General features: G+C 36.4%; 1 protein-coding gene across 2 annotated transcripts in view; it reads right to left on the bottom strand.

The window, feature by feature from the left end:
- Positions 1-25,810, bottom strand: part of LOC134214692 (E3 ubiquitin-protein ligase MARCHF3-like) — a 98,563-nt gene extending 72,753 nt beyond the window's left edge. Inside the window, exons 1-6 of one of the 2 annotated variants that reach the window (XM_062694013.1) lie at positions 25,536-25,810; positions 24,896-25,030; positions 19,016-19,079; positions 18,376-18,525; positions 17,218-17,279; positions 16,706-16,799 (exon numbers count right to left, since the gene is read on the bottom strand). In XM_062694013.1, the coding sequence (XP_062549997.1) occupies positions 16,721-16,799; positions 17,218-17,279; positions 18,376-18,525; positions 19,016-19,079; positions 24,896-25,030; positions 25,536-25,669 (624 nt within the window). In that variant the 5' untranslated portion in view covers positions 25,670-25,810 and the 3' untranslated portion in view covers positions 16,706-16,720. Of the gene's footprint in view, positions 1-16,608; positions 16,800-17,217; positions 17,280-18,375; positions 18,526-19,015; positions 19,080-24,895; positions 25,031-25,535 lie in introns of those variants that run through there. The other variant, XM_062694012.1, reaches the window with a different exon arrangement.
- Between the last annotated feature and the right edge of the window lie 1,695 nt (positions 25,811-27,505).

Here is a 27,505-nt window from a genome sequence, read left to right as displayed (position 1 = left end):
AATATACACAAGGCCACCTAACCAAGAAACGGAAAACCAAATCGACAACGTTCTGATCGACGGTAAATTCTTCTCCGACATCACGAACGTCCGCATTTACCGCAGTGCGAATATTGAAACCGACCACTACCTCGCTCTAAACTACGCGCAGCAGCTGGAAGTGGCACCCCCAACAGAAGAGTAGCTAGCGGCAGCGTCTCTTAAAGATGGCTTGAGAGATATTCGATCCGCCATTGGTAGCACCGCAACCGCTGCACTTAGCACGGTGCCCCGGATCTGATCTGACGACTGGTATGACGGCGAACGTGAGCAGTTAGTGGAAGAGACGAACGCAGCATGGGCGAGATTGCTGCAACACCGCACGAGGGCGAGAGGCTCGACATAAACGGGGCGTAACGGACAAAACACGATTTTCCGGAGGAAAAAGCGCCAGCAGAAAGATCGAGACCGTGGAGCAGCTGTAGCGCGCTAATAACACACGAAGTTATATGAGAAGTTGAACCGTTCACGTAAGGGCCACGTGACACAGCCTGATATGTGTAAGGATATAAACGAAAACCTTCGAACGGACAAGCGTGAGGTGAACCAAACGTGGCAGCAGCACTACAAAGAACACCTGAATGGCGATGTGGCAGACAAAGATGGCGGTATGCTGCCGTAATCTGGAAAAGTGACTTGACCGCCATTTTACAACATGCATGTTTTCCATTTTTCTGTTAAAGAGCTCGATGAGTAGTACTCGTTAACACCATTTTTGGAAAATGGCATATACGTCACTTTTTCATATTACGGCAGTATGGTGATGAACCTGGGAGAACGCGCGCAGAACATAATTTTACCGTCTCCGGATCTCCAGGAAATCCAGGAGGAGATTGGCCGGTTTAAGAACAACAAAGCCCCTGGTGTTGATCAACTACCAGGAGAGCTATTTAAACACGATGGTGAGGCACTGGCTAGAGCGCTGCACTGGATCATTTCCAAGATTTGGGAGGAGGAAATTTTGCCACAGAAGTGGATGGAAGGTGTCATGTGTCCCATCTACAAAAAGGGCGATAAGCTGGATTGTAGCAACTATCGCGCAATCACATTGCTAAACGCCGCCTGCAAGGTACTTTCCCAAATTTTATGCCGTCGACTAGCACCAATTTCATGGGAGTTCGTGGGGCAGTACCAGGCGGGTTTTATGGACGAACGCTCCACCACGGACCAGGTGTTCGTCATTCGCCAAGTACTGCAGAAGTGCCGCGAATACAACGTGCCCACACATCATCTATTCATCGACTTCAAAGCCGCATATGATACAATCAGTCGGGACCAGCTATGGCAGCTAATGCACGAACACGGATTTCCGGATAAACTAATATGGTTGATCAAAGTGACGATGGATCGGATGTAGTTCGAGTTTCAGGGGCATTCTCGAGTCCCTTCGAAACCCGCAGAGGGTTACGGCAAGGTGATGATCTTCCGTGTCTGCTATTCAACATCGTTTTGGAAGGAGTAATACGAAGAGCAGGGATTAACACGAGTGGTACAATTTTCAATAAGTCCGTCCAGCTATTTGGCTTCGCCGACGACATAGATATTATCGTACGTAACTTGGAGAAGATGGAGTAAGCCTACATCAGACTGAAGAGGGAAGCTAAGCGGATCGGACTAGTCATCAACATGTCGAAGACGAAGCACATGATAGGAATAGGTTCAAGAGAAGACAATGTGAGCCACCCACCACGAGTATGCATCGGTGGTGACGAAATCGAGGTGGTAGAAGAATTCGTGTACTTGGGCTCACTGGTGACTGCTGAAAATGATACCAGCAGAGAAATTTGGAAACGCATAGTGGCTGGAAATCATACGTATTTACTCCACAAGACTCGATCTATACTCGATCGAATAGAATTCGCCGCCGTACCAAACTGACTATCTACAAAACGCTCATTAGACCGGTGTTCCTCTACGGACACGAGACCTGGACGATGCTCGTGGAGGACCAACGCGCACTTGGAGTTTTCAAAAGGAAAGTGCTGCGTACCATCTATGGTAGGGTGCAGATGGTGGACGGTACGTGGAGGAGGCGAATGATCCACGAGTTGCATGAGCTTCTGGGAGAACCATCCATCATTCACACCGTGAAAATCGGACGACTGCGGTGGGCCGGGCGACTTTACGACACAACCCATAATCCCGTTACCCATAATGCCATTACCCTGTTCTGCGTTCATTTAAAAACGGCATTATCAACTCTGTTCGCCTTATACCGGGCAAACACGTTCATTTTAAGCAGGCATTATCTCTTTTTTATGCTTTATATTGGGCAAACGCGTTCATCTAAAGAAGGCATTATCTCATATGTTTGCCTTATACTGGGCAAATGCGTTTACTGTGGCCAGAGATTGGGCCCTACGTTGTGTGGAGATGATGTGAAACGGTGACAAAAAGCCTAACTCGTTTTAGTAGTTTAAATTCAAACTCACTTTAGATTTGCCTTTTTTAGGCAATAAGACAATTAAAACAGCACAGACAATTAACAATTAAATTCAAGCACGCGCTCGTTTGCAAGCAAACCATAGATGCAGCATTTGCGTTGCTGATGGTGCCTTTCGAAGCAGCGATGAGGGGATTGGCTACAAAGCAATATAGCATTCAGTTTATAAAGACATTACACCCAGAGAAAATAACTTAAGGAATACCATCCGTGTAAAAAAGATGTTTGGCCTACTCATTTTGCCTTAAAACGTTAGCGTTCATTTAAAAAAATACATTTTTGCAATTCCGGATCACAATACCTGGTTGACAGATCATCTTTGAGTGATAAAACGGACTACTTTTCCTTACCAACGAAATGGATGCTTTAATAAACATTATGCAACTCAAATGGGTTGCTTAACATCCATTATAGCACTAATTTGGGTGCTAGGCGGGTGTACAATTCTGCCACATTTGCAAATGTTCGGCTGGCAATGTCCATGTCATCCGCGAAACAAATAAATTGACAGGATCTGTTGAAAATCGTACCCCGGCTGTTACGCCCGGCTCTCCGCATGACCTTCTAGCGCAATGTTGAACAACAGGCACGAAAGTCCATCACCTTGACTTAGTCCCCGGCATGATTCGAACGAACTGGAGTGTTCGCCCGAAATCTTCACACAGTTTTGCACACCATCCACCGTTGCTTTGATCAATCTGGTAAGCTTCCCAGGAAAGCAGTTCTCGTCCATAATTTTCCATAGCTCTACGCGGTCTATACTGTCGCATGCCACCTTGAAATCAACAAACAGATGCACTATGGGGGATCCCCATACAAGCGAGCGGTCAAAAATAAAATTGGACTTTTAAAGTGATTTTCCACTTAGTTTTAGCTGTGTATGGTCGAAATAGCATGAATATACAATTTCCAACCCCCCCCCCTTTGGGGATCGTCTATGAATTACGTAATTATTTTTTTCATAGGTTCGATTAACGTGACAAAGCAAACCTATTTGGGAAGTTGAAATTTCGTGCGTTTTCTTAAGGAGAAGGAAGGGGCTGTACAAAAACTAAGTTCAGCAATTTATGGACATTATGGCGGCGATCATGTTAAATGACATTAATTTCATGACATTCCGTGATATTTTTGTTCTCACTCTCATGCCTCACAATTTGTATTTAGAACAATTTGTTTGACAAAGTACTAGGATCTGAAGGATCATAAAGCATTAAATGTTAATCAAATAATCAGAATTGAAAATAACTTTTGAAAAAGGGTATTAGCAAATTAGAAATCGCAATCCCATGACATTTTTACGTGTACAAGTTATTCAAAAATGAGATTAATATATTCTCAAAAAATGTGGACATTCATTGTGGAATGTAAGAATGCTCCATTCTTCCGAAAAGCAAAATTCTTTTAATTTAAATAACAACACTATTTGAATTACTTTTGATTTGTTTTCATATTTAGTTCTCCATCAGTAGCTAATGAATAGCTCAGAAAATTAGGTTTAGAGAATGACTCAAACCACTCAAGCCCCAAACGCATTTCAGCGGAATGGCGACGGAAACGGTAAAATTTGACAGGAAATATATGAGCGAACTGTTAAATCCTTCCGTTACCGTTGTGCTGCATTGCATTGGGGGTTTTATTCATTTACTCCTTTGAAAAGTTAATTAAATGAGCTCAAATGGTTATAAATAAAGTCGAAGTTATTACCAATAAATGTATTTTGACCATACCCTTTGAGCGCATAGTTCAGTCTGACCCATTTTCAATAGGAAACGATGGGACTAGATTTCCCGTCGAATGAAACTTGTTGCGAGAAAATCGGACACAAATAAGTGTCTAAATGGCGATTGCGTTCTTTTGCGCACATACATACAGACCCGCATGCACACACATACAGACATCACCTCAATTCTTCGCGCTGAGTTAGTTGATATATACCACTAGGGGTCTCCGGGCCTTCTATCAAACATTCGTTTTTGGAATGAGCATTAACCTTGGAGTACGAGAGAGGCAAAACACGGTAAAAAACAAATGAAAAAAAATCAGAGTGACTTAACTCTGTTAATTGCAAATACTGGCAAGAAATTCTTTCAGGACATTTTAGTCGAAGCTTTGTCCTTGATGTGTATCATAAAAGAACCTGGGATTCCTGAGGAAAAAAGTTCTTCACTATCAAAGTTGAAAATAGCGTCGTTTTGGAAAAAATATTGCTTCCGCATTTTTTTCAATTTTTTCACAGTGTAACCATTAGTTTTGCACACCATTTAAAAGCTTATACAATAACCTTTGTAATGATGTATTAACATTGAAGAAAAACATTTAAAAATATTTCAATAAATAGTTGAAAATAAAATATTTTTCAGAAAATTTGCTAACTTTTTACCCATTTCTGACTTTGCCACCTTATATCTTTGGAACTAGTGCACCTAGAGACTTCAAATTCAGAATTTCTCTTAATTAGAGTATTGACAATGGAGAGAAAATATTTTAAAATAATTCGGAAGACATGACATTTTCGATTAATGACCGCCCGAAATCCTATAGTGAGATGGAGCAACAATCTTATGAGATTTTTTTAAGGTTTACTGGCAGGACTCTGAATATGTATAGTAGAAATCTCTACCCCAGGCCCTCGATGAAACCGTTGCATAATTCCTTTCGAAGCAGTTTGCCAGTCGTACACAGAATATGTCGTCCAAGAAGACGCTGTTGCAGCTGAATCAGAGGGAATTACGTTCATAAATAGTCAGAGGGGTCTAACACTAACTAACATCGTAATAGTTTAAAGTCATTTTTGTCATTTTCTTGTCAGAGTCAAATTATTTTGTCAATTTTTATTTAAAATCGACCGAAGCAGTTTTTTCGACTCACATGGAACATGTTGCCCAATGATTCGTCGTAGAGACTAGGGATCCGACATTCAGAGATATGCGAGAGCGGCAATATTGAGCCAATAGAGCATTGAGAACTGTCAAAAACTGAGCCAAATGAACATTGTTATTGTTGCAGATTGAGAGGTATTGCTATCGTAATGGAAAAGAATTTTCAAAAAAAAAATCGAATAAACAATTTGTTTTTTCTTCGCAAGTAAAAGTAGTCTAGTTTATGCATTGTGTTTTGTTCTTTTGTACTGCAATTTTATTTTAGTGATAATGCACGGTTGGAGCACAAACAACATAATCGAAAAGTGTCATCAATTGCAAAATCATGTACAAGCTACAAAATTTTACACTACGGCAAGGTCTGGCAGGCGTTTGTTTACGAAATTAACAGCGTTGCTAAATCGTCTGGAAAAGTATTCGCCCATCTCTTAATATAGGATCCCTAGTAGAAATTGCGACGGAAGTTTATTTTTATCAAATATAAGAAAGCATTCAATCCCCGATTTATACAAATGACAAGGTAATAGCTTTTGAAGCAATTTTCTAGTCGTCCAAGGATCATGTCGTCCATTAAGACACTGTTGAACTGGCTCAAGAGACATTATATTTACAACTTTAATAGATATTCTCTCCCATTATCTCATTCTTAACCAGATGTCATTCTTGTCTTTATGGTCAGAAGGTATGAAGTATGCGTTTGTTGAATTACTTTGTTTGCCTAAGTTAGGGCTGCCCAACGTACGGCCCGCGGGCCGAATGCGGCCCTTGGATCCACTTTTTGTGGCCCGCGACGTGCAAGAAAGAAATACTTCATAACCGACGGAAGCATTTCTAACTGGCCCGAGAAGCTTCTTTTTATTATTTATTAATGAATACTGTAGGTTATTACTAATTAAAAGAGTTGAATCTGGTCAACCACGGAATCGGCGAATGCAGCACCGGCCAGTTTTGCTTTTAATGAGATTATGGCAATACGATAAGACCTTTCCAGGGCAGAGAACTTGTTAGGGCATGCATAGCATAGCATAGCATAGCATATCTGACCGCACACTATCCTGGGTTGGCTGTCGATAGGGACGTTAGATGCGCCAGAAAACAGCCTGGGGCTTGGCATGTTTTTCACTCAACGATCGCTTTGTTCAACACCTGGCCAGGTCCTTACGATCAGTGGGGATTTGGGTATCATAGGTATCTGGAGTTGGAGTTTGGATGGGTTATTAAGGGGTGCTTTTCTTGGCGAAAAAGCGTTAATATTATATTTTTATTGGTATTGATATTGTAAAAGGCAATGTTGGTTCTTGAATGTAATATGAATAAATAGATTTTGGCAAAATATTTGCATTGATTTTGCAATCTGCAGCATATTTCTGAAATAATAATTTTTTTTTTGTGAAGGTTTACTGGCGGGACTCTGAATAGAGTAGAAACATCTGCGCCAGGCCTTTGATGATCTCGTTGCATAATTCCTTTCAAAGCAGTTTGCCAGCCGTACACGGAACATGTCGTCCAAGAAGATGCTGTTGCAACTGAATCGGAGGGAATTACGTTCATGTTATATAGTCAATGAGTCTATCCGTAACAAACTTCGTAAGATTTCTTAAGTCAGTTTTGTCATTTTATTGTCAATGTCAAAACATGTTGTCATTTTTTTATGTAATGTAGATGTCTATTGTTATTATGGGTGGTCAAAATCTACCGAAGCAGTTTTTTCGACTCGCATGCTGCATGTTGCCCAATACTTCATCGAAGAAACTGAATCGAGAGTTTTTTATTAGGCATAAGATAGTATTTAATCTTCGGTTCATAAAAAAGACAAGCTTATTACAATTAATTGCATATTATTCGGCAACTCGGCCGTACGAAAACTATTTTTTTGTTAAATATCTTGGCTGTGCATATGCACAGCATATGTTTCGAAATGGACAAATTGATATGAAATTTGCGAAAAAGAATCCACGTGTCTTGGAGGACTGAACCTCAACCTCTACTCTCTAGATAGGCGTGATAACTCCTACACAACAAGACCACTTAAAGGTCACGTTTGCGGAAAGCCATCAGAACTCGAGTACCAACCTCCACCGCGGTTAGCTCTCTTTTGCAAATTGAATATCTTCGATGCTTGATTTGTCCAATCTCCACATGTGCTTTTACTATTGTATACCCACAGCCAAGCGAGTGCACATTGTTTATTAAACGAGAGGATCGCCCATGCCCCCAGGAACTGTCTGGCGGGACGGTATAGAATGCGAATTCAATCGCACTTCTGCTGTGCCAAAGGCTGCTTATTAAAGTATTTGATGAGTTTGATTGCCCTACGCATGCGGTCACGTGTACTCAGACGACTAATGAAGCTGAAAGACCGACACTTGATTACAATTAATTGCATATTATTCGGCAACTCGGCCGTACGAAAATCATTTTTTGTCAAATATCTTAGCTGTGCATATGCACAGCACATGTTTCGAAATGGACAAATTGATATGAAATTTGCGAAAAAGAATCCACGTGTCTTGGAGGAGACTCGAACCTCAACCTCCTACTCTCTAGATAGGCGTGATAACCCCTCACACAACAAGACCACTTAAAGGTCACGTTTGCGGAAAAAGCCATCAGAATCCGAGTACCAACCTCCACCGCGGTTAGCTCTTTTTAAATTGAATATCTTCGGATGCTTGATTTGTCCAATCTCCACATGTGCTTTTACTATTGTATACCCACAGCCAAGCGAGTGCACATTGTTTATTAAACGAGAGGATCGACCCATGCCCCCAGGAACTGTCTGGGCGGGACGGTATAGAATGCGAATTCAATCGCACTCTGCTGTGCCAAAGGCTTGCTTGGCTAAAGCATGTGATGAGTTTGATTGCCTTTTACGTAAAGCGGTCGCGTGTACTCAGACGACTAATGACGGTGAAAGACCGACACTTGATTACAATTAATTGTATATTATTCAGCAACTCGGCCGTACGAAAACTATTTTGTTAGAATATCTTGGCTGTGCATATGCACAGCATATGTTTCGAAATGGACAAATTGATATGAAATTTGCGAAAAGAATCCACGTGTCTTGGAGGGACTCGAACCTCAACCTTCCTACTCTCTAGATAGGCGTGATAACCCCTACACAACAAAGACCACTTAAAGGTCACGTTTGCGGAAAAGCCATCAGAACTGAGTACCAACCTCCACCGCGGTTAGCTCTCTTTTTTGCAAATTGAATATCTTTCGGATGCTTGATTTGTCCAATCTCCACATGTGCTTTACTATTGTATACCCACAGCCAAGCGAGTGCACATTGTTTATTAAACGAGAGGATCGCACTCCATGCCCCCCAGGAACTGTCTGGGCGGGACGGTATAGAATGCGAATTCAATCGCACTCTGCTGTGGTCTTGTTGTGTAGGGGTTATCACGCCTATCTAGAGAGTAGGAGGTTGAGGGTTCGAGTCCCTCCAAGACACGTGGATTCTTTTTCGCAAATTTCATATCAATTTGTCCATTTCGAAACATATGCTGTGCATATGCACAGCCAAGATATTTAACAAAAAAATAGTTTTCGTACGGCCGAGTTGCCGAATAATATGCAATTAATTGTAATCGCGTCGGTCTTTCACCGTCATTAGTCGTCTGAGTACACGCGACCGCTTACGTTAAGGCAATCAAACTCATCAAATGCTTTAGCCAAGCAAGCCTTTTGGCACAGCAGAGTGCGATTGAATTCGCATTCTATACCGTCCCGCCCAGACAGTTCCTGGGGGCATGGAGTACGATCCTCCTCGTTTAATAAACAATGTGCACTCGCTTGGCTGTGGGTATACAATAGTAAAGGCGTGGAGATTGGACAAATCAAGCATCCGAAAGATATTCAATTTGGTAAAAAGAGAGCTAACCGCGGTGGAGGTTGGTACTGGATTCTGATGGCTTTTCCGCAAACGTGACCTTTTAAGTGGTCTTGTTGTGTAGGGGTTATCACGCCTATCTAGAGAGTAGGAGGTTGAGGTTCGAGTCTCCAAGACACGTGATTCTTTTCGCAAATTTCATCAATTTGTCCATTTCGAATATTATGCTGTAATGCACAGCCAAGATATTTAACAAAAAATAGTTTTCGTACGGCTGAGTTGCTGCTGAATAATATGCAATTAATTGTAATCAAGTGTCGGTCTTTCACCGTCATTAGTCGTCTGAGTACACGCGACCGCTTACGTTAAGGCAATCAACTCATCAAATGCTTTAGCCAAGCAAAGCCTTTTGGCACAGCAGAGTGCGATTGAATTGCATTCTATACCGTCCCGCCCAGACAGTTCCTGGGGCATGGAGTGCGATCCTCTCGTTTAATAAACAATGTGCACCTGCTTGGCTGTGGGTATACCAGTAAAGCACATGGAGATTGGACAAATCAAGCATCCGAAAGATATCTAATTTGCAAAGAGAGCTAACCGCGGTGGAGGTTGGTACTAGATTCTGATGGCTTTTCCGCAAACGTGACCTTTAAGTGGTCTTGTTGTAGGGGTTATCACGCCCATCTAGAGAGTAGGAGGATGAGGGTTCGAGTCCCTTTAAGACACGTGAATTCTTTTCGCAAATTCAATATCAATTTGTCCATTTCGAAACATATGCTGTGCAATATGCACAGCCAAGATATTTAACAAAAAAAATAGTTTTCGTACGGCCGAGTTGCCGAATAATATGCAATTAATTGTAATCAAGTGTCGGTCTTTCACCGTCATTAGTCGTCTGAGTACACGCGACCGCTTACGTTAAGGCAATCAAACTCATCAAATGCTTTAGCAAGCAAGCCTTTGGCACAGCAGAGTGCGATTGAATTCGCATTCTATACCGTCCTGCCCAGACAGTTCCTGGGGGCATGGAGTGCGATCCTCTCGTTTAATAAACAATGTGCACTGCAACTTGGCTGTGGGTATACAATAGTAAAAGCACATGTGAGATTGGACAAATCAAGCATCCGAAAGATATTCAATTTGCAAAAAAGAGAGCTAACCGCGGTGGAGGTTGGTACTCGGATTCTGATGGCTTTTCCGCAAACGTGACCTTTAAGTGGTCTTGTTGTGTAGGGGTTATCACGCCTATCTAGAGAGTAGGAGGTTGAGGGTTCGAGTCCCTCCAAGACACGTGGATTCTTTTTCGCAAATTTCATATCAATTTGTCCATTTCGAAACATATGCTGTGCATATGCACAGCCAAGATATTTAACAAAAAGCTTATTACTTTTGAAGCAATTCTCAAGCCGTACAAGGATCATGTTGTCCATATAGACACCGTTGAACTGGTTCAAAAGCTATTATATTTACGAGTTTGATTGATATCTATTCTTTCCGATTTTCTCAGTCTTAAGTATGTAGATTTATCTGCTTGATGTCATCTTGTCATTTTGTTTAAATAAATATAGGTGAATGAAGTTGCCTGTTTTAGTCAGTTATAGTTTTCTACGTAATTACATTCACGTATTTCATGAACCGTACAAGGATCATGTTGTCCACTGAGATACTGTTAAATTGATTCGAAAGATGTTATGTTTAGTTTTCAATATCCCTTAGTCATAGTTATGCAGAATGTTTCGTACAATGTCACTTCGTCTTACCTATTTTATTTTCCTTATTATTTTGTTTTTTGTTCTTCCATTTATTTGTCCAATACTAAACTTCAAGTCGTTCAGTTGCACTCAGTTTCACAAGCTAAATTTCAATTACCGATAACGAAGGAATTTTCAAGTCGTGATAGTATATTAAAGTTTTATCACGTCTGATCTCCTATTCCATCATACACTGATCCCTATCAATTTGTGGAAAACTATCAATCATGAAACCGTTATATAATTGTATTGTATGGTTGTTGAAAGTTTGGCGATACTTTCCAACTATCAACTTTCCCAGGTGCCACTTTGCCCATATAAAACTTATATTTGGTGGGTCCATGTCGTCCCGACATGTTGATGGGTTTAAATACATGGTTTGAAATATATGCTTTTGAAAAAAGGAAAAAAATTCTTACCTTAACGATAGTAGTGTATTAGGTGCCTACTCACTTATACATAACCTGTGTTGTTTCTCAGGAATTACGATTCATTTTTGCCAGTTTTAGTCCAAGGCACATGGGAGTGGAAAATCCATCTAATTATTGTGGACCGCCTCTCAATTTTTTTCGTGTTATTAAATATTTGATATATGAAAATAGAAAAGAGAAATCATGGATTAGTGGTATTCAAAGGTGATATTCTCACGACGGCCGTTCAGAAATGTTCGACGGGTGCAGATAAGATCATCAAAGTACGCGAGTAAGATTTATAATTTATGAAATTTATAACAATTTCGTTTTAAACTACATATTATGATGTTAATAAAAAATTTTTACATACAATACATTATAGACGAATGATCTTTCATCCCACCTTCTAGCGATCCTCACAAGCTTTATATTTCGTTCAGGCACTTTTGAACGTCCATATCAAACTTGTTCTCGATAGAAATCTGCCTCGACCAACCTGGCAGAACGCGCCCATTCCCCTTTCTGAACCGAAGGGCAGGGCATATTTCCGAAATAATAAATTGTAGTAATATTAGACTTTGTAGTGTGATGCTGCTTCATAATCTTCGTCAGCACCCAATGTTTCTGAAAGTGAAGATCAATAATTGTCATTTGGTTAGGTAAATCGTAAACCGAAGGACCTCAGCTTCAAGAAATCAGCGTCTCCAAATCACCGTGTGTCAATAAAAATATATGGTGAAAATTATTAAAATAAATATGATTCTTCTATTGTATTGGAAATGTTACCTTTCCTTTCTATATTGTCAGCTCCTCCCGTTTTTCTAAAATTTAATCACCGAACCTATCAAAATTTTGTCAGATAATAACGATCTTCAGACGATCTTTTGTCAGATAATAACGAACGCCCTTTCAATCTTCCCGTATTTTTTTAGTAAACCAGTTTTAGTAATTTTTTAACAAAAATGTGTTAAATGTGAAAAAAATAGATATTAGTAAATATGACAATATGCAAGAAATGAAAATGTTCGGAGACGAGCCAGCCTCGGGCTGAAAGTCTCCCTAATAAATATAAAAAAAATATAAAAATACATAAAAAACATGAACATTATAATAAAATTAAATACAAAATAATGAAAACATAAATATATGAATATATAACAAAATGAAAATATATAAATTTGAAAATAAGAGAATATAAAAATATGAAAATGTAAATAAAAATATCAGAATATGACAATATGGATATATGAAAATATAAATCATGAACATATGGTCATATGGTCGGGGTTCAGCCAAAGCACACCAAGCGCCAACGAAAAATTACCGATTTTTCTGCTCAAACTTTTGTTTATCAGATTTAATTGATCGCAAATCGTATTGGATATCCCTCAACCCTATAACTGAGGATATCCTACTGCAAATGTATGCTTAAATTGATATGAAACAATTTTCGTTTTTCTTGATCGAACAAAATATCACAAGTCGGTCGAAAAGCCGCATGGTGCGGTTTGGCTGAACCCCGACCATATGGAAATATGTTATATAACTGAAATATGAAATATAAGAAGTAAACATTTAAACAGGCAAAATTTAGAGAATATAAAACATGAATGCATAAGAATAAGAAAGTTTAAAATATGAAAATAACTTTACATTTTCACACTATTATATATACATGCTATAAAAATAAAAATATGAGATTATGAAAATATTAATGTATATGAAAAAATAAATATATTGTAATATAAATAGCTGATAATAAAAATATATGAAAATAAACATATATAAAAATTAAAATGAATTAAAGCATAAATATATGAAAATATGAACGCACGAAGAAACGAAAATATGAAAACAAGATAAAAATGAAAATATAAAAATATGAACATAGAAAAATATGAATACATGATAGAATGAGAACGTTATAATATGAATACACCCAGGTTTTTTTTACACGGTTTGGTTTTGGTCGTTTAAGACCTTCAGCGTGAATGAAGCAATGAGTTAACCCCACCAAAAAATTCACAAAAAATCAAAGAAAATTTAGGGGATAATTGAAAGCTGTAAAAGTTCAGGTTAACCGAGAAATTAATGAATTCCAACCGCGTAAAAAAAAACCTGGGTGTACATATTTGAAAAATATATAAATATAAATATAATTAATATATAATTAAAAATGTAGTTTCTTATCAGCAGTGTATGGCAGCGTACAATACAACATTGTGAAATTATGAAAGCATCGCAATAAAAAATTATGAAAATAAAAAAAATAGCAAAATTTTAAAATATGAGAGTATAAAAATATGACATTATGAAATTAAGTAGATATAGAACATATAAATATGGAAAAATGAGGAAATAAATATACGAAGATAAGAAAATATTCAAATTCCAAATTAATGAAAAATGAAAGTTGAGTAAAACTCATGTTTCTTTTGAAATTACTGTCCAGATTGCTATCAGAAATCAAGGTAGGTGTAATCCTTCATTTCAATCTAAGACAAAAATTACAAAAGCGTGAGGATTACTACTTCGTACTACACCCATCTGAACCACAACCAGGGGATGGAAAGGAAATGTTGATGTGATACTTAAAGAGAGGCTCTCCACACAGCGACACCCTCATAAGTACCACGGGGTTGGATATTGGGAAGGTGTTCGTTGGGTCAGGATTTGCCTGTAGCTGGCAATGTGACCGTGGTAGATCTTACCCCGTAACACACCACGTAAAGGTGTCTACCCAGCATTACGGGTAAACTTGTTAGGGAATGCATAGGGAAAGAAAAACCCGCCTTCAGTAGTATTAGTTTGTCGTAAAGTACAGTGAAGAGTTAGAGTTCTCACAGAAGACTTGAAAATTACGTTACGTGTAAAAGCCACCTGCTTCTGAATATAGCTGCTCACAATATATGATTTTTTTTCTTCTTCTTATTGGCATTACATCCCCACTGGGACAGAGCCGCCTGATCCTGAATGGGTGAGTGGCCTTTATACATAGTAGATGTCACCAAACATTTCAATAACTGGAACATAAAGATATAACAAAATAAGACTGGCACCACGTTCCTAGTTTAAAAAAAAACTTCTACTCAGTGAATCCAGCAGTCCTCCCTCCCTACGAATGTAGTGAAAACATTGTTTATCAATAAATACCTAGCTAGCTAAATATAAGCGTGGCTACGACTCGTCACAGGGAACGCATCAGAAAAGTATTGCCGAAAAAAGAGATTTCACATCATTATCACTGATGAAAAAGGCCACTGCCTGACTGAACTACCGTTCAAGGCTCCAATACACGATGCCACACATGCCTTAAATTAGTGCGTCAATGCCAGATATGTGACGCGGCACAAACAAAAATAGTCAACATGTGAAGCCAACACGAAAGAATATGTCGCTAAATGGAATGGAAATCATCGTCAAAAAGTGCAACATACATAATATCGTTCAGTAGATCGAGAAGTCCATCTGTCTTAAAATATAATATGTCTGCCGCCAGTATCACAAGAGTCAGCACCGTCAAGGACCTTGGCGTCGAGTTAGATTCCCGGCTCAACTTAAATGTGCAAATAACTACAACAACCGCCAAGGCGTATGCAATGCTTGTATTTATAAACCAAAATGCTCAGGAGTTTGATCACTCTCTACGCTGTTCTCGGGTGGGCTCCATATCATGTAGTGCAGAGTAATCGGAGCGAGCGAATTCAACGAAATTTCCTTCGATTTGCGCTCCGTCGACTACCGTGGAATGACCCCGTCCGCCTCCCTCAATATGAGTATCGCATCGCTGTGGATTAATTCATTTGTCATCCATCCTCAACGGTTGTTCGGGTTCGATTTCCTGTCCCACAACATTGACTGTCCGACGCTGCTGAGTAATGTCAACATCAACGTTCCTGCGAGGTCAACCCGCCATATAGATTTCCTACGTCTACGTCCAGCACACCACACCGTTTTTGGACAAAATAACCCGCATGATATTTTGTTGTTGAAGTTTTAATGAAGTGTATGTTTATTTTGATTATAAAATGACCAAGTGTGTGTTTAAAAGTAGTATAAATAGCTAGTAGCATCTGTCTGCACGATTAGTTCGAAGACCAGTAAATAAACAAATAAATAAATAAATAAATAAATAAAAATATTGATAGAAGTAAGCAGCAAGCAAAGGATAACTAAACGATACCAATTATGATTGGTACAACATGCCCTGTATTGGCCATGCTAATGATTATTAAACAACGCCAGCCAAACAAGTACTACTATATGTATTTGATTCCACCACTCGATTGTGAAGTTACTATGGGAACTGTTCCGTTTTCCATCTCACTGAACATATATTCATCTCATCGCGAAACAAAGTAATACGGCACCAACTTCGTCACTTCTGTTTGCTCACTGCTGAAAAAACCACAAAAATAAGAAACAAATCAAACAGTGAAATAGGCCCCAAAACGCCCCCTCCCCAGGCAAAACCCCTTTTGGGTATTGCCTCATATTAACTGTATTTGGCATGACCGTAGCAAAACTAGACCTAAAATGTTGTAGGCAATGCGTAAAAAGTGTCAAAATAAAAGATAGGAAGACTGGGAAAACCGAAATTTTCCACATTTGAATGAAAAATCTAACATTTCGGCGAGGGAAAACGCCCTAGGGGACCAACCTTCAACTACTACGCGTCTCCACGCACTGTCCATACTAAAATGCTGATTCGCCGACGCGTGGTGCGTTGTTCCCTAATGCCAACTAGAAGGCGTTTAGCCTCATAAGTTTTCCGGCAGCGAAATATCACCACTTTTTTTAAATGTGAATATTATCAATATGATTGAGATTTTTTTTTCTAATTTTAATATGACATCAGCTAGCTTTATTGTTCAACTGTTGCATGAGGTAAAAATACCCATGAAAATCGTTTTAGCTAAGGCATGAAAGCAGTATATGCTTTGCTAGGGCATACTGCCTCTCTTTCCCCTATTTTTGCATTGCTTTGTTTTTCGTGGGATGAATATCGGAGCTATGAAATGAAGTTCAGGACAGTAGCCCTAAATCAAGATCAATCAAAATCAGTTTTCGAAAGCGAAAATTGCTCGACCAAACTATTTATACCAATTTGTTGCTTAACATTTCCGAGTAGCACAAGTCAGACAAAAATGGTTGCTACAACTTGATTGTGATTAAATCTGGTCACATATCAGTTGCAGTAACTTATGTGAAACATGTGTACTGCTAGGGTTATTTTCTTATGCTGAGATTTGGGCAAAAACTACTTAAAATAAATTACAGCGTTTAATAGAGTATGTTTGCTACCAACCATCCCTGTGGTGAATCCAAATTTGTCTTTTCCTTTTCATTGTGTCACCTTAAACCACTAACGACGTGCTGCTGGATTCTTCCAGGGTAATTTCCGAAAGCCGTATCCTTCGGGATGACCTCCACCACCTGAGAAGAGAAACCACGGTTAAGGTGCGGAAGCATGTGGCACGGTTCAACAGGCAGAAACTGTGTTAGGGGAAGGTATTAGATAGGGGAAGACACCCAGAAATCGCCCTCCCCCCAGTTTTCGCCCACTTATTTTAAAACTTTAATTTCTCGAAAACTAGTTGTTGGAAACAGTTAAAGTTCAGGTTTTTTCATAATTGATTGATGCTTGTATGGAAAAACTTTAACTGTAACTGTTTTCAACGACTAGTTTACGAGAAATTAAAGTTTTAAAATAGGTGGGCGAAAACTGGGGGGAGGGCGATTTCTGGGTGTCTTACCCTATACTAAGCCACTATCCGCAAAACATATGCCCTGCCAGTGCACAATCATTGAAGACTGGAGAATGGATATGAAAGTGAGCCGAGTTGAGACTTACCTATACCAGGGGATGATGTGATCCTTTGCCAGAACGAAGAGGTTGGTTAGGTACACAATTAGCTGCAAAACGGAAGAACCAAATGAGTCTGATGAGTAAAGGCAAGAATTTAATAGTTTCTCTATGCTATCTAGATTCTCAAATATTAGTCGGAAAAAGATGTTCCGATTGGCTGTCTATCAACTAGCTATAGTAGAATGATGGCATCGTTCTGACCACCGGATGTTGACTGCATGTACAGCTATGTAGATGTGAGCATATGCAAATTTTGATGGTTTTCTTGATGAAAAATACGTACATGGTACTGCAGTGGTTTTGTATTTTCAAACTATTTTGTTGTGGATAGTAGATAGATCATTCACAAATCCGATCCCTCCTGCCTGTTTGTGACCTGCACGCATTCAACATATGACGCATTATGTAAATGAATTCGATGTAACTGATTATAAGAAACCAGTCGTAGAAGTGGAAATTAAATTTTCATTCCAAAGCAAGATTTACTTCACTAATTGTACTTCCCGTCGTAAAGAAAAGCTGCCCAGAGCTACACCGCGTTTTGGCAAAATATTATTTATGTGTTGTGATGACCACACCGTGTCCATCTCATTTCTAGAAGATCTCATTTATCCACTGCAAAGTCCGTAACCCATCGTTCTTGTCAGCGTACGCCCACACGGTGACAGTTCACGTTGGTAAAGACATTCAACGGGTGATCCGGATAGTTTTCTCTACACAGTATCGCGCAAATTCTAAACCTATAATATCCTACCGCAATTATGTCTTTGATAAACAGGATTTATATTATTTTTCCAAAACAATAATGTGATAAGATTGTTTTCTTGAAATGCTCATTTTAGTAAGAAAATTGGAGACACAATGCTTGATTCTTGCACCCTAAGTAGTTTCTCATCATTCAAACTTTGCCTATAATCAACTCAGATTTGCTTCTAACCCTTTCAAATAGAGACATTTTAAGAGGTTCATCTTTGAATATTTTCATCTCTTGATAAATAAAGGAGAAATAACTGAACAGGTTCATTCATTCCATTTTGTTCGTAACCCAGTGCTTTTAGTGCTTGGTATATGTGCTTTTATGTTCCTACAAACGGTGTTTGGCGATAGGCACAATAATCCAGACACAAGATGTTAAATACCTACCACCAGCAGCAGAAAGCAAACAATGGCCGTCGAGGCAAGGGTCTCTTGAAGCGTGTTGCCATGGGTACTCTGGAATCGGAGCACCAGAATGCAGATCATTGTCAGGATGAAGCAGATGAATGACAGGACGGCATAAATCAGTGCGTCCGACTGTGAACGAAAGAAGACGGAGAGACGTTGCGAGATGAGTAAAATTTTGATTCCTATGGCTTCCATTATTCTGCATAGGTGACTCAAGTGCCATTGTACTTCACCGAAAAGGCCACGCCATTTACAAAACGGATTATATTCTATTGATATTGAACCAATCAAATCATCATAAGTTTTAATTATCTCGAAATACACTTCTCCATGGCTCTTATGTCACCTATGTAATTATGGGCACTATTCTAAGCCTTGATGCAATCCTTAATTTCCACCCGACGCTGGAGGAGCGGTTTGAGCAAACACGTGCAATCATGTGACCCTCAGCGTAAAAGGGCACTCGGGGCCTATGCTTGTGGTCATGGATAGGACCAAGATTAAAGGTTAATTTGGCGTAGTTGTCGTGAGCCGTGAGTAACGTGCGGCACGGTACGGTGCACGTGTGGGTATCAGAAGAATTGCGAGATAGGCCACAGAGACTAGTCAAAGGCCTTACCACCAGCAGGCCACGATTGCTCGGATGACGGTACCAAACGCACAAGGACTCCATGCAGCCGTACCTGGTTGGATGAAAAATGGAATAGAAAATTAGTGAGTGAAGATGTGTGCCCTCGTGTGGTCGAATTCGGGGGTAAGTAGCGATTATGGTGGCAGTTAGGGCCCATTAAGTGGATCGCTTTCATTTGGATTATTTGCTTTACTAGCAGTGTTGTCGGAATGTACGGAATAACAGCACTCTCGATGTTTCAAACTAGAGCATGTACATAAACCAGTTGAGTGGCAGTGTAGCTAAATAAGCACAACCCAGTGCCATTTTTTATGGTTTTCTGGGTTCGAATCCCGTTGCGGTCATATTTTTTTATGAATGAGACGTGAGAATGGTGAACAGAAAAAAAAAATTATCTTGTTCGCAATCATATGATATGTTAACAAATACATTCTCACGCTCTTTTCCCAAATGTGCTGCTGCTCAAGAAAACGATAAGTTCCGGTTTTATTTAGTGAAATATGAAGCAAATATTGCACATATTTGCTCTTTCTGGTGATAATCAAGTGGTGATAAAGTGACAAAAGTGGTTTACATACTAAATGTGTCGTGTCATAAACAATAAAGAGGAGAAACAGGTGATCAAAAATAGTGAATAAGAGTTTGCTATTCGTGTGCTGCTTTCTTGGGCAATGCAATAATGGCAAAAATAATAAATAAAGAATAAAGAATAAAGAATAAAGAATAAAGAATAAAGAATAAAGAATAAAGAATAAAGAATAGAGAATAAAGAATAAAGAATAAAGAATTAAAGGAATAAAGAATGACGAATAAAGAATAAAGAATAAAGAATAAAGAATAAAGAATAAAGAATAAAGAATAAAGAATAAAGAATAAAGAATAAAGAATAAAGAATAAAGAATAAAGAATAAAGAATAAAGAATAAAGAATAAAGAATAAAGAATAAAGAATAAAGAATAAAGAATAAAGAATAAAGAATAAAGAATAAAGAATAAAGAATAAAAGAATAAAGAATAAAGAATAAAGAATAAAGAATAAAGAATAAAGAATAAAGAATAAAGAATAAAAGAATAAAGAATAAAGAATAAAGAATAAAGAATAAAGAATAAAGAATAAAAGAATAAAGAATAAAAAGAATAAAAGAATAAAGAATAAAGAATAAAAGAATAAAGAATAAAGAATAAAGAATAAAGAATAAAAGAATAAAGAATAAAGAATAAAGAATAAAGAATAAAGAATAAAGAATAAAGAATAAAGAATAAAAGAATAAAGAATAAAGAATAAAAGAATAAAGAATAAAGAATAAAGAATAAAGAATAAAAGAATAAAGAATAAAGAATAAAGAATAAAGAACAAAGAATAAAGAATAAAGAATAAAGAATAAAAGAATAAAAGAATAAAGAATAAAAGAATAAAGAATAAAGAATAAAGAATAAAGAATAAAGAATAAAGAATAAAGAATAAAGAATAAAGAATAAAGAATAAAGAATAAAGAATAAAAGAATAAAGAATAAAGAATAAAGAATAAAGAATAAAGAATAAAGAATAAAGAATAAAGAATAAAGAATAAAGAATAAAAGAATAAAGAATAAAGAATAAAGAATAAAGAATAAAAGAATAAAGAATAAAGAATAAAGAATAAAGAATAAAAGAATAAAGAATAAAGAATAAAAGAATAAAGAATAAAGAATAAAAGAATAAAGAATAAAAGAATAAAGAATAAAGAATAAAGAATAAAAGAATAAAGAATAAAAGAATAAAAGAATAAAGAATAAAAGAATAAAGAATAAAGAATAAAGAATAAAGAATAAAGAATAAAGAATAAAGAATAAAGAATAAAAGAATAAAAGAATAAAAGAATAAAGAATAAAGAATAAAAGAATAAAGAATAAAGAATAAAGAATAAAGAATAAAGAATAAAGAATAAAGAATAAAGAATAAAGAATAAAAGAATAAAGAATAAAGAATAAAGAATAAAGAATAAAAGAATAAAAGAATAAAGAATAAAGAATAAAGAATAAAGAATAAAGAATAAAGAATAAAGAATAAAGAATAAAGAATAAAGAATAAAGAATAAAGAATAAAAGAATAAAGAATAAAGAATAAAGAATAAAGAATAAAGAATAAAGAATAAAGAATAAAGAATAAAGAATAAAAGAATAAAGAATAAAGAATAAAGAATAAAAGAATAAAGAATAAAGAATAAAGAATAAAGAATAAAGAATAAAGAATAAAGAATAAAGAATAAAGAATAAAAGAATAAAGAATAAAGAATAAAGAATAAAGAATAAAGAATAAAAGAATAAAGAATAAAGAATAAAGAATAAAGAATAAAGAATAAAGAATAAAAGAATAAAGAATAAAGAATAAAAGAATAAAGAATAAAGAATAAAGAATAAAGAATAAAGAATAAAGAATAAAAGAATAAAGAATAAAGAATAAAGAATAAAGAATAAAGAATAAAAGAATAAAGAATAAAGAATAAAAGAATAAAGAATAAAGAATAAAAGAATAAAGAATAAAAGAATAAAGAATAAAGAATAAAGAATAAAAGAATAAAGAATAAAGAATAAAAGAATAAAGAATAAAGAATAAAAGAATAAAGAATAAAGAATAAAAGAATAAAGAATAAAGAATAAAGAATAAAGAATAAAGAATAAAAGAATAAAGAATAAAGAATAAAGAATAAAGAATAAAAGAATAAAGAATAAAAGAATAAAGAATAAAGAATAAAAGAATAAAAAGAATAAAGAATAAAGAATAAAGAATAAAGAATAAAGAATAAAGAATAAAGAATAAAGAATAAAAGAATAAAGAATAAAAGAATAAAGAATAAAGAATAAAGAATAAAAGAATAAAGAATAAAAGAATAAAGAATAAAAGAATAAAGAATAAAGAATAAAGAATAAAGAATAAAGAATAAAGAATAAAAGAATAAAAGAATAAAGAATAAAGAATAAAGAATAAAAGAATAAAGAATAAAGAATAAAGAATAAAGAATAAAGAATAAAAGAATAAAGAATAAAAGAATAAAGAATAAAGAATAAAGAATAAAGAATAAAAGAATAAAAGAATAAAGAATAAAGAATAAAGAATAAAAGAATAAAGAATAAAGAATAAAGAATAAAGAATAAAGAATAAAAGAATAAAAGAATAAAGAATAAAAGAATAAAGAATAAAGAATAAAGAATAAAAGAATAAAAGAATAAAGAATAAAGAATAAAGAATAAAGAATAAAGAATAAAGAATAAAGAATAAAGAATAAAGAATAAAGAATAAAGAATAAAGAATAAAGAATAAAGAATAAAGAATAAAAGAATAAAGAATAAAGAATAAAAGAATAAAGAATAAAGAATAAAGAATAAAGAATAAAGAATAAAGAATAAAAGAATAAAGAATAAAGAATAAAAGAATAAAGAATAAAGAATAAAGAATAAAGAATAAAAGAATAAAAGAATAAAGAATAAAGAATAAAGAATAAAGAATAAAGAATAAAGAATAAAGAATAAAAGAATAAAGAATAAAAGAATAAAGAATAAAGAATAAAGAATAAAGAATAAAGAATAAAGAATAAAGAATAAAGAATAAAGAATAAAAGAATGAAGAATAAAAAAATAAAGAATAAATAAAAAAAATTAAAAATAAAGAATAAAGAATAAAGAATAAAAAATAAAGAATAAAGAATAAGGAGTAAAGAATGAAGAATAAAGAATAAAGATCGAAGAATAAAGAATAAAGAATAAAGAATAAAAAATAAAGAATAAAGAATAAAGAATAAAGAATAAAGAATAAAGAATAAAGAATAAAGAATAAAGAATAAAGAATAAAGAATAAAGAATAAAGAATAAAGAATAAAGAATAAAGAATAAAGAATAAAGAATAAAGAATAAAGAATAAAGAATAAATAATAAAGAATAAAGAATAAAGAATAAAGAATAAAAATTGCACAGAGAAGAAGGAAGAGGGAAGAAGGGAGAAAGAAGACGGAAGAAGAGATAAAGAAGATAAGATAAAGATGGAAGAAGCAACAATGATGAAGCAAGAAGAAACTAGTAAGAAGGAAGACAAAAGGAAAAAGGAAGAAAGAAGACGGATGGAAGAATGAAGAAGGAAGAAAGACGAAGGTACAATAATGAAGAAAAAAAGAAAAGGAAGAAGGTAAAATACAGAAGAAGAAAAAATGGAAAAAGTAAAGAATATGAAGGAAGAAGAAAACAGGACGAAAGGAAGAAAAGGAAAAAAGGTTGAAAGAAGGAAGAAGGAGGGAAAAAAGGTTTAAAGGAAGAAAGAAGGTAGGAGAAAGAAGACAGAAAAGAAAAAAAATGGAATGGAAAATAAGGAAGAAGGAAGAAATAAAAAAGCAAAAGTAAAGAATGAATAAAAAAAACAAAAAAACAAAAAATAAAGGAAGAAGAAACCCGAAAAAAGAAGTAGGAAGAAGAAAGAAGGAACAAGGAAGGCAGAAGAAGGAAATGGAAATAAGGAAGAGGAATTAAGAAAGAAGAACTTAAAAGAAAGAAGGTAGAACGAAGAACAAAGAAAGAAACAGGAAGAAGGAACTAGGAAGGGTTAAAGGAGAAAGAAGGAGTTGGAAGGGAAGTAGGAAGAAAGAAGGAAGAGTAAGGAAGAAAAAAGAAGAGAGAAGAATAAAGAAGAACTAAGAAAAAATGTATAAAGTTCATTTGGCAAGAATCAAAAACCAAATACAAGAACCAAGAACAATAAAGTCTTGTTCCTTTCAATGTTACCTCAAACATGTTTGAGCTTTGTATACTAAAAATAAGAATTCCGTATAAAAAATGAATAATAACAAGAAGCCGCAAGAAGGTTTTGGATCATTTTAGTTTTTGTTCCTATTAACGTCAAATGTGAATTCTTCCACTAAAATTGGTTTCTCACGATTTTTCAGCCTTTCGTGTTCAGCCTTATGAGTTTTCAGCCTTTCGTGGAAGACCCTTCCTGCACACCTGTGCAGTATCATAAATTTATAACAGGGTCATATTTGCTAGATTTCCTATTTTCCCATGTAAATGCATTTATGAGCAGTATACATATCCATGGATTCGTATTATTCTTCTAATTGGCATTACATCCCCCACAGGGACAAAGCCGCCTCGCAATTTTATATTCATTTCCAACCGGGAGATTTCCTAGACCGAACCTGGAATCAAACCCAGTTACCTTCAGCATGGTCCTGCTTTGTAGCCGCGCATATCACCGTGTGGATTAGTGGATTAGTGTGTATACAAATGACAGAATACTAATTATTAGGATCTCTATGATCTCTCCCCTGTTTACGTAACAAAAGCAAACGATAGAGCAACCCCCTCCTTTATATATTATACAGCACGGGCTTTTGTTTTAAACGTACAGGTCAATCCATAGATTTTTTAATCCCAGAAGTTATAAAAACGGTAGAGCCTTGAATCAAGTCATATGTCGCAAGGCAAGCACACGAAAGATTATATCCACTTTTATAGATTACCAATGCAGAGATTAGATGGAAAATATTAATTGAATGATAATAACGAAACAAGTTCAGATAGATTTATTAGTTTTCTGGTGAATTTGCTAGAAATAATAGTTTCAAATACGTTCTAATTCTTATGAACACGAAAACTTATTTCCTTGCTGACAGCACTGCAGTCTGTAATCGCTGACCACCTCATGACCGTTCGAAAGCGACCAACGAAACGGTCATGATACCGAGTCTAATTGCCTGTGCCAAATAGAAGCACACCAGTAAAGTGACCTAACGGGGACATCAGATTTGTTCCGGTTCCGGTACAATTGTAATAAGTGAAATACAGTTTCAGTATAGCGGAGCGAGAAAAGGGGCCGCTGGCTACCATTAAGAGGTCCTCCTACCTTAGCGTCGTGTACGTTTGAAACCTATGTAAACACAGCTCACAGTGTGTAAGTCCGGACCGGCTTAGCCAGTGCTCCAGGCAGTCCCGATGTACGTAGCGAAGCGATCCTTTGCATAGGCAGGGCGAGATTAAACTGTAATTAAAAATAGCAGAAAAGAGAACGTTTTCAGACTGGTGACTGCTGCAGAAACGTGTACCGGCGGTTCACAGTGTTTCGAATGTGGCCTTATTTCTTTGAACGGGATTTGAATGGGATGGGCGCGGGGACAGAGGGAAGGAATGTGTCAGTGGACAGTGTTCCGTTCGTCCGGATGTGGTTGCGTTTCCTCTCTGTTATTTGCAGAACCGTCATCTATCTTGACCGGGACACCGGAGAAAATGGGGATCTTTTGGCCCAACTCGAAATGAAAGTGTGTCTGTGGCTTATCATTAATTCTGACTGTTTGTACTTTTAGTGGACGGATACATATGTTTGCCAGGGGTAACCAGCAGTATCTTTGAAAATGGAGATTTACTCGGAAATGAGAGCATTGAAATTGGGGCTGATGCCGGCGTAGCCAAATATTTGAGCGGGCAGTCAACATCGGCAAACCAGTTCGGTGGGGACTAACTGATTGTGCATACAAAGTTAAATTTACCGAGACTTTTCCGTTGCGCTTTGGCAAATACGACATGCAATCGAATCCGTGCTGCTTCTCTGTCGTTGGGATTCTTCACTGAGTGACACTTCTTCGAATTCTTGCTCGACGCTGACAGACGTATTTGTAGTCATATTCAATGTAAACTTAAAATTTTGGGACTAGGATATTGGATGTAAAAAAAGATTTGAAAATACTGACAAAATACCAGATCTTTGAGTTGCAAAACTGGTTACTTTGATTTCTTTGATACAATCTTCAGCACTGGGATTTCCAACTATCAACAATAATCACCAGCCGAAAAATGATAATGTTTCAGACAGAAATTCAGCTCATAATTGTTATTGTAAGATATCCAAAGTATATTGCTCATATTAAAGATTTACAAAGAGAAAACTATGTGACACGTTACCCTAAATATTCCGAGTATCCTTCATTTTAGGATAACGTGTCGAAGCTATTCGAATTACCTAGCTTGGAATAACCTAAACCAGGTTGTCTCAGCAGATACGGTTTATTTTATTCTGTTTTTAAAAAGATGATTAAAGTAGCTAAGTAAAACGTGATACCATTCCACTTCATCGTGGTTTAATTAGGTAGAGGCCAAACATTGACGTAACCACTCAAAAGATTTTACAAGGTAATTTATCAGTCATCCTATCCCTATAAATAACGATAGCGATATGCTTGTGATTGATTGGAATGCGGAATCGGTCGTTTTTTCACTAGGGAGTAGGCCATTGACGAAGAGCGAGGTGGCGCACGCCTCTTGTTCCATGCAAAAAGATACTGAAACGATGGGGGCGTTAATGTATTTTTTTATCAACTCTATTGGATGAAAGCTTCAAGAAAAAATCCACCGATTGGATGGCACGTTTTACGTATTCGATACTACAACCTAAGTCTATTGGTCGTAAGAGGTATGGTCATTTAAGCAAACACAATATCAAAACATCAGGGCAGCGTTAGGTATGAGATCAAGCGTCATCAGGATTGGGTAGGACTAGTAAAACAGGATGTGTTTTTTCGGGAAAAAACCCGAGATTCCGTTTGGATTCTAGGAATATTTTTTAATCCGCTAAACGTTATGGTAGGACTAGATGTTTTTCAAGAAGTATAAAGGCCAGAGGGCTACGAACTGGTGAGGAAGGTGTGATCAAATGTGTTTTGTAGCGGACGCAGAACTTTAGCGAGATCCGGGTAGATTGGATAGTTCTGTTTTGTGCAGTCGGAAAGTAAATCAGCCACTGCGCCATCGATCGTGTCTTAAGTGCGCGTTTGCTCATGTTTTCTATCGGACCCAGAAGAATCGCGCGATCATCGAAATGCTTATTTCTGCTCAGTGCGGGTGAGTAAATTACGTTGACGCCCCATTCCTGCAGATAGCGGAACTTGGGCCAACAACCTTCTGTTTCCGAAACATCAATTTGTTCGAGAATCCGACAATGACAGAACACCGACTGATTTAACGGCATCTACTCTGAAAACAAAACATGAAATATTTTAACCCGAGCCCAGCAGGGTTATTTGACACAACCTGTCAACGCGACTTCTACATTAAGCTTGAGATCCTACACACTTTATTTTTTTACCGGGATCTCAGCATAATGTTTAACTTCCACCAAGATTGGCCCAGCCGTGCACGGTGTCTTTGTCCAAAGAGGCTTATTTTCGAAGAATCAGTATCTCTGAAACACCCACTGCACGATAACACAAGCTTTCCTCTTTCACGTTAGTGCAATTATAAAATGTTCTATTGGGGGTCATTTTTCCATACATGTTTGATGGTAACCATCAATACCAAAAAAAAACAAACCAAAAAAATGGATCTAGATCCCCCGATAGAACATTATAATTTACCCACGATATAAAAGAGGCGACCATATAATTTCACATGGTGGGTGTTTCATGAGCATGAGCATGATGACCGTGCATTTCGTAGTTGCTACTCCGTGATTGACCAGAACAAT

The sequence above is a fragment of the Armigeres subalbatus genome, chromosome 2 (genome assembly GCF_024139115.2).
Source record: "Armigeres subalbatus isolate Guangzhou_Male chromosome 2, GZ_Asu_2, whole genome shotgun sequence".
Taxonomy (NCBI): Eukaryota; Metazoa; Arthropoda; class Insecta; order Diptera; family Culicidae; genus Armigeres; species Armigeres subalbatus.
Note: the sequence above shows the minus strand (reverse complement) of the source record. Positions and strands in the feature narration are given on the sequence as shown.